This window comes from Cyprinodon variegatus, unplaced genomic scaffold, assembly GCF_000732505.1.
Source record: "Cyprinodon variegatus isolate N-32 unplaced genomic scaffold, C_variegatus-1.0 Scaffold940, whole genome shotgun sequence".
NCBI classification, from domain to species: Eukaryota; Metazoa; Chordata; class Actinopteri; order Cyprinodontiformes; family Cyprinodontidae; genus Cyprinodon; species Cyprinodon variegatus.
The window spans coordinates 178,748-190,001 of NW_015151393.1; the positions used below are offsets into that span (position 1 = coordinate 178,748).

General features: G+C 38.2%; 1 protein-coding gene across 1 annotated transcript in view; it reads left to right on the plus strand.

Annotated features, from left to right (window-relative positions):
* alpk1 (alpha kinase 1) overlaps nucleotides 1-9,564 on the plus strand; it is a 21,274-nt gene extending 11,710 nt beyond the window's left edge. Inside the window, exons 5-14 of the mRNA XM_015398551.1 lie at nucleotides 636-695; nucleotides 776-862; nucleotides 939-1,015; nucleotides 1,118-1,213; nucleotides 1,308-1,418; nucleotides 3,984-5,562; nucleotides 5,759-5,906; nucleotides 6,994-7,156; nucleotides 8,889-9,075; nucleotides 9,181-9,564. Of these exons, the coding sequence (XP_015254037.1) occupies nucleotides 636-695; nucleotides 776-862; nucleotides 939-1,015; nucleotides 1,118-1,213; nucleotides 1,308-1,418; nucleotides 3,984-5,562; nucleotides 5,759-5,906; nucleotides 6,994-7,156; nucleotides 8,889-9,075; nucleotides 9,181-9,374 (2,702 nt within the window). The 3' untranslated portion in view covers nucleotides 9,375-9,564. The remainder of the gene's footprint in view (nucleotides 1-635; nucleotides 696-775; nucleotides 863-938; nucleotides 1,016-1,117; nucleotides 1,214-1,307; nucleotides 1,419-3,983; nucleotides 5,563-5,758; nucleotides 5,907-6,993; nucleotides 7,157-8,888; nucleotides 9,076-9,180) is intronic.
* Nucleotides 9,565-11,254: the final 1,690 nt, after the last annotated feature.

An 11,254-nucleotide genomic window follows, 5' to 3' on the forward strand; every position in this document is an offset into this window, starting at 1 on the left:
GTGTTGTTCAGCATGGGGGTGAGTAGAAAATGAAGGCTAATCATGTTTTGGGTGTACTTTAAAGGGACGTACAATTATTTCAAGTAAAATAAAAAACTGACTCATATTTCAGTTTCTTCAGTGATGCAAGGTGGAGAGACGTTAAGACCTTACAAGAGACCAGAGCCATCAGGATATGGGAAACTATTTCAATTGCAACTTTTGGTTATACGACCCTTCGAATAGAGGGCATAATGATCTGCGCTACGCTATTGCTGATTTTGTCTCCGCGTCCAGACAGTTCTTATGCTGAAATGGCCAATTAAGGAGTTTTACTCTTGTGTCAACACCAGCTGACACAATATATTGCTTTTATTGAGGACTTAAAACCTAACACCTATTTCCACATGTTTATTGTTGTGTTGTATTTGGAGCTGCCAGCATTAAAGTAAGATACAACGACCACACAAACAAATTTTATTCTATAAAAAAGTGGATTGGAGCATTAAGACCTGCAGTGTGAACATAGCCTAAGACCCCCATCTTGTTTTTCTCAGTTTAAAGAAAACATGAAAATCCCATATGAAAATCTACTGAACTTCTTTTCGGGTGATTTTTTTTATAATTCCATTGTTATTGTGATCTTCTTCTCCCAGGAAAACTTCAAAAAGCCGAATCCATTTTGAGCAGTTTGATTTATAAAAATGGAACAACAGGTAATTGAACAGAGTTGCTATTGCAGGTTTTTAAAGGATTACAGCCAAACATGAGCCATGAACTTGTCTTTGACGTTCAGGTTGTTGGGTCTACAACTCTGACAGCGACAAAGTGTTGGTGCAAGCTGTCAGTGTTCAAGTGCGAGGAATGGTTTTACAAAAGCTCGGTAAGGTTGGAATGAATGAATGGTAGCTAAAGTAGGGTTTTGTTTCCCTTTTTTACATTTTTTTTTTGTGTTTCAGGCTTGTGGCTGCAGGCTGCAGAGCTAATCTGGGCTTCTCTTGTTGGTTATTACTCACTCCCTCAGCCCGATAAAAAGGTAATCTTGAAGATGAGTCTGCCAGAGAGCATGGTTATCGCACTATAAAGCTGTACCTTTGACCAGGCTTAGTTGCACATTGCCATAAACCTTGTTCCATAGGGTATTGGAACCTCTCTTGGCTTACTGGCTAACATACTGGTGTCCATGAATGATGAAGACTTCCATGCATTTAAGACTAATCCAGATATAAACTTTGTAAGTTTAAGCAACAAAAAAGATTATAATTTTTTTTATTTTTTTTATTTTTTGCTGAATAATTTATGGTTGTCCTGTTGTTGCTGATTTCCAGGCATCTTTGCTTGGAAATGCAGGGAGTCATCGTCTTCTATCAGCCGCGCAGGCAGCTAAGATGGCTGTGGTGTACAGTCAGTACACCTCACTCTATGTGCTCACTAATGTGGTATGTTAGACCTCTGAACATTGCAATGACCCATGGTGCCTCCCAGTACCTGTCATTATATTAAAGGGGAACGCTGTTTTTTTTTACATTGGGCCCTTGATTTTACGTCATTACACGTCATACACACTCTGCTTTGTTTTTAAAAGATATAAATATAAAAATATAACCGCGGATGTCTGGGGGACAGTGATTCACCTACATGTTATGAATGCTGGCGTACCATAAAGAATAACTTATGAACAGTTTAGTTTGTGCCTTCAAGTCGTTGCCCATAGGAAGACGTTACTTGGATATAACCTAACGGAATATCTTTGGAACGGCTCCAAATGACACAAAACTCATATGGATGAGTAGAACATGATATAATAATAATAATAATCAAGGGCCCAATTTAAAAAGAAAAAAAAACGCCGTTCCCCTTTAACCTGTCATAAGAAATGCTCTGATAATTTTGTGAGTGAATTGATAGCCAGCCTAACCACACTTGAAAAAAGCCGCTGAAACAAAGCCAAAGCTACTTTGTTGAAATGCTCAAAAATCCTTACCTTAAGCTTAATATCTCCTTTATAAAAATGTTACCATTTTATACCTACTATTTATATTAGTGGGGTGAAATTTTAAGACAATTTATCTTTTTCTATCTATTAAAACGTGGGTTTAACAGTTTTTTCCATTTTGTTTTTTTGCATTTGTTCTTTTTGCATTCTAATCTGGTTATGTATTATCTAAACTTAAAGTCAGAGGCTCTTTGTCTTTTCCTTCTCCTCTCCTGTTGTTGGATACTGATTTGATTGGCATTAATACAATAATCACAGAATTTATAAGTAACTAATTAAAAGATCTAAAGTATTAGCTTTGATTATTTTTTGTAGTTTTGTTTATTTAATTTTTGGAAAAAGTTAACTCAATCAATTCAGTTTATATATATACATAAAGCACTTTTTAACAACATGCCATCCAAAGGCACTTTACAGAGAAAATATAATCAGATCATCTAGGCAGATTGGTAAAAAGTTTTCTATCTAAGGAAATCCAGCTGATTGCATCGAGTCATTGACTTTACCGACACACTCATCTTGAATAAGCATGTAGCACCAGGAGATATTTGCTTGCACTCTGTCGCTGATTCTACTGCAATCCTTCAGACAGAGCATGCACCCAGTGACAGTGGAGTAGAAAAACTCCCTGTTGACAGGAAGAAATCTCCATCAGAACTAGTGGAATACTTTCTATGTTTAGCTGAGTCATCTATGAGGCTCTGTCTAGGAAATAAAGCAAGTATTTATGCCAAACGGATGAAAGAGATTACATAGAATTCTTTACAGTAAAAGCTGATCCTATAGCTATGTCAGAGGCAGAAACGGGACTAAGCACTGAAAAATAGGTGAGACACGATCATCTATTTTCAAACATGTTGATATCAGCAGCCCAGCAGATATTTTCCTCTAGCACGGTGCCATAGCCAAACAGGACCAGACCAGATGAAACTACTATGATAGAATGAAGCAGAATAATAAAAAGTGTTCCCTATGTCATCCAGAAGCTTAAGCCTATAGCAGCATAACTATAGAGATAATTCAGGATAACTATAAGCTTTATCAGTAAGGAAAGTTTAAAAGGTAGACGGGGTGTCTGCCTCACATTATTAAACTGGTGTGTGTTGACAGAAGAGGAGTCTGTTAAATCTGGCTCCCATTCTACTCTTAAGCATTCTAGTAAACCTGCACATTGAGAGTGAAAAATGGCATTTGAAGGAAACAGTGGGTACGTACTAGCTAGGCACAAGGTTGCCTTTTTGCCATTTAAAATTAATCTTATATTATGAGGAATAATAATAATATATGTATTATAAAATAGTCAATCTTTTATTTGTATTTGTTTGCGGCAACCATTTTATCAGCATGAGAAGCTACCCTTTATGGAAACGAAAAGAACATTTCCTGGCTAAGTGCATTGTAACCAAACACTAAATATCAAGAATCAATAATTATACATTAATATTATAGGTCTGCTGAAGTATAATAAATCTTATTATCTTTATAAAAAATAGTATCATACTAATTTATGATACTTGTCTTTTTGATAGAATCGTCTTCTTTCTCTGTGTTTATCACCAACTCCTAAACTAAACACACTATGTGACAAACTAATTACCTAAAGCAGACCACTCAAACAATACACACTCACATGATGAAACTTGACGTTTAGAGTTTGTAACAAGTAATCCCAGTCTAATTATAGACACTCTCACGGGGGTTTGGTGGATTTTTTTCTCATAAAATCAATGTTAACGTGATGAAAGAGAAGCAGAAAGAGCAAGAAAGAGGTCACTGTCACTACTTCATCAAACCAACCAGAAAACCACTCTGTGTCTGACAAGCAGCATGTGGGTTAGCTGCAGCCATGGCATCCTTATTACAAAACCCCAAAAATTAAAAATACACCTTAAATCTAAATATCAGCAATAATTAAACCAGATTTATGTGTGTTTGTGATCACCAATTTGTTCATTCTTGAATAGCATGACTGTAATTTATTTTTTTATTGTGTTTATTTGTCATTCAGACAGCTCAAGGAACCTGCCTGCTGTCATACAGTTTCTCATTAGCATGCCCTGAGTCTCAGAGAGAGACCTTCCTTCAGAAAGCTCGAGAGGCCTTTGCAATCGGCCTTCTTACCAAAGCAAAGGGCGAGCTGGTTACCAGTCAGCAGGAACTTCACACATTCCTCAAGGCAGCGTATTCTATCACGATCACCGACAAGTGGCTTCATGCTCCTGAGGAGGTTGTGGAGAAGGCCGCTCAAGCTTGTCAGCAATCTCTAGGGAATTTCTACAAATACTGTAAGGCCAGCACTCAAGAAAAAGATGTTCTTTCGGTTGAAATCATGCATCAGATCACTCAGGTCAAGCATCTGCTGGGTGTGGATCACTTCCCTAATTCAGATAAGGGATCATTTATCCCCGACACTTACAGAAATCTTAAAGGTCCCTCTGTCAATTTTACCCAGGAGGCTTTCTCAAAGATTTTGGAGGGATTTCAGAAGTATCATGCATCACTGTGTGAGACCACCAAAAGCTGCAAGCGTACTAAAGATGGAGTAGCAGCAAAGCTTTGTCTAACAGCGCTGGAAACAACAGCGGGCTCAGTCGACACAGAACGTCATACAGAATTAGCTGAGCAAAAACCCAGAGGCTCAGGTTCATCCAACGTCTCTTTGTCTCAAAATGCTAACTTGTCTCCAACCCTGGAAAGCACCGGTTCATCTTGGTTCAAACTCTCCAATAATAGCTCTCATCAAACAAGCAGCAGTTTGCAGAGAAGTGGCAGTGGACAGGGAGGAAGTATGAGCGATCAGAGCAACATTCCCACAGAGAGCGATGATGGTGGTTGTTCACACTCTGATAAAAACACGAAACAAAAGCCACAGAGCCGTGGTATCAGTTCCCCTCCAGTTCTACAGTCTATAGTTCCTAAACCATTGAGTCATTCTCCACAGTCTCAAGCATTTCATTGTGAAATAGAGACAGAAGTACTGGACACAGATGGGAAGACTGATTTTGTTGCAGAAAACAAAGGATCACTGCCTTCCCTTTCCCAACTGGTTCTGAAAACAGCCTCCAGTTCTCTTGGAGAGAGTTTTGGTTCCCAGTCATCATGGGAGAAAATCTCAACTGGCCAATATTCCCCAATGTGTGAAAAAAACAAGCCAAATCCACTCTTAAAATCAAGAAGCCAGTCTGCAGGCTCTGATGGCAGCTTCTTTATCATCGACTCTGTTGAAGCTGGTAGCTTCGCAGATCAGGGAAACACGGCCTCACATCCTGTAAAAACTGGAATCCCTTCACAGAGTGTTTCAGACCAGAACGCTACCACTGAACAGAGCTCCTATGAGATGCTGAAGCTGCATGAAAATGGAAACGAAGCCAATGAAGTGAAATGTGCAAAGAAAGCATCTGAGAACATTAATGTTTTGTGCTACAGCTGCCTGCACCACAGCACAGCACCTGTTCCTGATGACCACTTGAAGTTATCCGAGCAGGATTACAAGGCTCTGCTGGCTGGAATCTGCCATCAGTGTCTCCTAAAACGGCTGTGCAGCAATACAGTGCTATTCAAACTGGAAAAGATTCACACTGCCCACAGTGAGTTTGTTTTAGCGAACTTCCCTTTACTACTTACCTTTCTAATAAACTTTAAGCCAAAAGGGTTGAATAACTCTATTTTACCAATTAAACTATTAAACTATAACAAAAATAAGATAAAAGGCAGAAATATTTATTGCTTCTTGCTGCCCATAGTATTGTTTTAAAAGGGTGTTATGCCAATTGTCTCCACTAGATGCTCTTCATCTAAAGTTCTCCAAGGCCACAGGATTGTGGACAGCCAAAGAGACCTGCGTTTACATCGGTGATCTGATGAACAAGGAAGGAAAACAGAGAAGAGCAATAGAGATTCAGTTTTTGCACCAGGAGGAGCGTTTAAGCAGGTATGATGTGAAATAAGCATGAGGCAACATTAGGCACGTTCACATTCCTGAAACATTAGGGCTTGTTAGATGGGAGAGATAGATTAAAAATAAAAAAGACAGGAGAGATAAATTCATCATTCATGAATGAAAAGTCTACAGTCAACTTTTTCCCAATTTCAAAATAAAAGATGTCGGCTGTCCGGAATATTTGATGATAGAAAAACAACATAGGCAGTCAGTCAGCTTCCCAAAAACTCTATGGTAATGATGTTTGGATGTCTACCTTTTATTTTTTAAAGTTTTGTATGAGTAAGCTAGAACACAGCAAACCCTGTTAATTAATAGCCATTGTTGGCTTGTCAGATTTCAAAGGTTTAAGTTTCTACAAGCAAAAGATAAATATAGTTTAATTATGATCGACTTTATCTAATGACCTTTGGCTTAGCTCGTCTTTTGAGACTTTCCTCATAAAAATGTCACCTGATACTGCTTATTTAAAGTATTTTAATTCAATTGTGAGTTGTATTCATTAACTCAAAATGGCTTCTGCTTCAAGATGAGCAGTGATTTAAACTTTTACATTTAACATCAAGACGTTGGGGGATGCACAGTGGTGCAGTGGGGAGCATTGCTGCCTTGCAGCCAGAAGACTCTTTGTTTTGGTCTGCTCTATAAAGCCTTGAACTTAACGCTATTTCTGACATTTTCAATTGAAAAAGCTTCCCGGACGGGAAGCAAAACGTCTTCAACTTAAACAAAGTCCAGTGGATTCTTATTAACTTTTTTGGAATGATTTTCTCCAAGTATTTTACTTTTCTATGTTTCCTTCAAAGGTCTACAGAAAATACACTCCAAGGTTAAAATAAAAAAATAAAAAAGCTTAAAAAGAGTAGTGTTTAGATTGTTATCTTGAATGTGTGCTTTAGGTTATAGTGTAGAAAGATATGTCTGCTTAGAAATCCACTGACAACTGCAGGACTTTATAAAGAGAAGCGTTTTATACTATTTTACTTAGTCAACATAACTTAGAAAATAGTCTAAAAAAATCTGGCTTAGTTATGAATAAAGTGAACTAAAGATTCAGTTTTCTTGATTTTGTCTTCAGTTATGTAGGGAAGGATTACTTGAAGCCAAGAGAAATCCAGTATCACCTAAAAGATGTGGAGCGACAGATGACTGCTCAGTACTATGTGACTGAATTCAACAAGAGTCTCTATGATAAGGATGTTTTGGCTCAGATTTTCTTTATTCCCTCTGATGCGTTGTTGGTGAGTCAATTATTTTTTAAATGGGATACTAAAAGATCCTTCTCTTTGTATTTTCTAACCTTGTAAAATCATGTTATAGAAGATGAAAGATAGTCACATATGCCCTCAAAAAAAGAGGTTATATACGCCAAGCATCTGTCCACATGTAAAAGAAAGTGTCTCTATCTCTTTTTTTCCTAATTCTTAATTCAAATCTCTAGTTCCAGTGGAGTGAAATAGACACTTCCCTGTTGTCATGGTGACTCGACGAATAAGAGCTCCACTGATAACGGCTTTTCATTGTTGTTACGGGTGTGCTTGACTTTGAGTGAACCTACTAAGAGTTGATTAAACTAACTGGCAGCAGCCTTTGTGAAATTGAAAACTCAGAGTTTCCAGCCTTAGGCTAGATCAATCCATAGTTGAGGATTCAATTCAATTCAGTTTATTTCTATAGCGCAATTCACAACACATTTAATCTCAAGGCACTTTACAGTTTACCAGATCATACAGTCAAATTGATTCAAAGTTTTCTATCTAAGGAAAACCAGTTGATTGCATCAGATCATTGACTCGAATGCAATCCCTCACACTAAGCATGCTTGTAGCTACAGTGGAGAGGAAAAACTAATTTTAACAGGAAGAAACAAGGAGACAGAAGCGGAGATACAAAAAGGCCAGGAAACACACAGCCAGTCAGACGAGCTCCGAGCCAGCTCCCATGTCAGAGGACGAAGAGAGCACATCCAGCACATCTTCAGTCAGAGAAACAGGACTACACTGAAAAACAGGCCGATTTTGAACATCCACAAACAAGAGAGGGGCCTGAAAGAACAGATTCTAACTGATTCCGCAGATGAAAGAAGGAAATTCTAGAAACCTCTTTGATATGGTGTGATGGGACAGGTCCTGATCAAAAATAACACCAAGATTTTTTACTTTATTATCTGAAATCAGTTTAATTCCATCCAAATGAAGGGACTGACTAATCAGCCTCTATTTCAAAGACTATATCTTCTGTTTTGTCTGGATTCAGAAGCAGAAAATTAAGAATCAGTTTTTATGTCTTCAAGACATGCCTGTAATCTATTTAATGGGTTAGCTTCAGCTGGATTTATAGGCAGATATAGCTGAGTATCATCAGCATAACTGTGGAAATTAACACCATGCTGTCTAATAATTTTAGTCTGAGATTGTAAAACCTGGTTTGTTAAACGGGTTGTGGTGGCTTAAATGACAAAGGCTTGAATTCACTGATATCCTCTTAAGCTTCCTGTGTGTTTGAGGCATAATTGACATACTGCAGCTTATAGCTCACAATAAACAGTCCTCTTTAACTCCATCAAAATTTAACTGAAAAATCTAAAGATTCTATTAAAATATGAATTTACTAGTATATAATTTTTCAGTTTATCTTTTTGCTTTAAAGCTTTTTTTGAATATGTTCATTGAAGAGCAGTAGAAAAGTTCAGAGATGAAGTTGGAATCTTTGATTTGTTTCTGCTTCAAAACTGCTTTAAAACAAACTCCACTACTTTTAGTTAATGTTTGAAAAAAATCATAAAACAAGATAGAAAAATGTTATGAAACCATAAAAACCACATTAAGACATTCAATGTAAAAGACACTCACAGAGGTAGTGACTTGTCCCACTTACCGTACTTCTTCTTGGGTATTAAAAATTGAGTTCTGACAGAAAAGATTCATAAGATTTAAAAGTTTCCTTCTCTTTTTGTCTTTTTTTTGTGATTAGATTCTTAACAGAAACGAGATTGTAGGTTGCATAACAGTGGAGCCATACATGCTTGGTGATTTCATTAAACTCACCAACAACACTGGGAAGAAAAAATTAGATGCCGAGGCTACAAAATATGGCCTCGCCTTCGGACACTTCACCTACCTGTTCTCTGGTGGCCAGGAGGTTGTTGTAGACTTGCAAGGTATCGGTACACGATTCTGTCTGACTGTTTGCAGCCTTCTGAAATATTTTTACCACCTGTAAAGAAAAATATCTGGCACTCTGATGCAATTTTCCTTTTCCACAGGATGGACAACTTCCAACGGGAAAGGTCTGACTTACCTCACAGACCCACAGATTCACTCCACCAGAAGCCCTCAAGGGCCTTCAAACTTTGCTGAACGAGGACTTGGGTTTTTCCTGAAAGAGCAACATGGACCAACATGCAACGAGGTCTGCAACCTGCTTAAACTCCCTCCACTCATCAAGCCGCATGTTTAAAGGAAAAGTCCGGTCAGCAAGGATTAATCAATGGATCATTATCTGTACCTAAAACTAATACTTTCTTGGTGATTTAATGATTTTAGTATTAATCAGTAAAGAAATAAAAACAATAATTTTCATTGACATCACTGAGTCTAGGAGCGGCAATTTTTGCCCAAATATAGTAACACCTCACTCCTGACATCATCCAGCAGTGACGTCACGGTGCAGTAAGCCCGTCGGCGTCGGCAGACCCTTTTCACAGGGGCACGTGCCCCGTTGTGAATCTGCGGTGCCTGGCTATGCCTGGGGCACTATTTTTTTTAATTAATTAATTTTCCACTTTCACAGCTCCGCTCCCTCAGCTCCTCTCTCACAGCTCCACCACAGCTCTGGTGCACCCCAAGCTGACAGGAGGTGTATTTGCTCACCACCTCTCGCCACAGCGCAGACGTTTTGCGGGTGATTGACAGGTGGAGTTGCGGGGACTTGAGAAAATGTGCCTTCATCAGTAGTGGATTAGAGATATACAGTTAAGTTCACAAGTGGGCCAATTCAATTCTGTTTGGCTCAGGTAGATATCTAATGATGCAGCAAATAACAATATGATTGTACAATTTGTTTTTAATGCTTTATAATAAGAAGTGCTATAAAACATTTGCTTGAATGCTTGCATCAATTATCTGTGCCCATGCTTTTTTAAATATAAATAATTGCCCATGAATCTTTTTGCTTGCGCACTCGCATTTTATTTTGGTATTGGGTCAGCTGACGCCCCTGGGTAAGCCTTAGACCAGGGGTCTTCAACGTTTTCCAGGCCAAGGACCCCAAAACTGATGGCTAGATGGAGCGGGGACCCCCTAATTATATATATGGTATGAAATAATGTTCTATCATGGGATTATTAAAGTATTTCTGATTCTGATTCCTGGTTGATGGGACAGGTGTTGAAAATGAAACGGTGCCAAGCTTGAAAGAGATCCTGTGTGTCGCTGAATGTGTGCATCAGAGATGGGAAGTAACGAAGTACAAATACTTCGTTACTGTACTCAAGTAGATTTTTCTGATATTTTTACTTTACTTTACTACTTATTTTTATGGCGACTTTTTACTTCTACTCCTTACATTTTTACACAAATATCTGTACTTTCTACTCCTTACATTTTACAAAATTGGCTCGTTACTTTAGTTTTGAATCATTTCAATGGAGTTACCGTTATTATTTTTCACGTCATCAATACCAAATTCGATCTAATTGGATGGGAATCTACGTTGCAGTTGACGCAGCACTACAAGATGAATCGACAGATTCGGCGGTATTCATTGGCGGCAAATCATTGCAGCTTGGTGGCGGTGGCGTTAGCATAGTAGTATGGACGACGAGATGTTTGAAAATGAACACAACGGAGATCTAGTCCTATTGGCAGACATCCATTTAAAATGTAGGCAACGGCATGAAAAAAGTGGTTTCTACTTTTACTTTTATACTTTAAGTAAATTTACAAGCCTGTACTTTGTTACTTTTACTTGAGTAAAGAAGTTTAATCAGTACTTCCACTTTTACTGGAGTATTTTTTAACACAAGTATCTGTACTTTTACTCAAGTACGGAAAGTGAGTACTTTTGCCATCTCTGGTGTGCATTGATGACTGGAAGACATCTTCTGCCTCCATTTATATGTTTACTACAGTCTGTTGAATTCATGTTAATGTGGATTTAAAGACATTTCAACTAGTGGAAAAAATTGCAGGGGGAATATAAAAAAAAGTCTAATCAACCAAAACTTTCGCGACCCCCATGCAGTACCTCCGCGGACCCCCTGTTGAAGACCTCTGCCTTAGACTATTCTCCCCGCTTGATTTACTCTTGGAAATTCACCAGAGCTATAGTTAAATTGA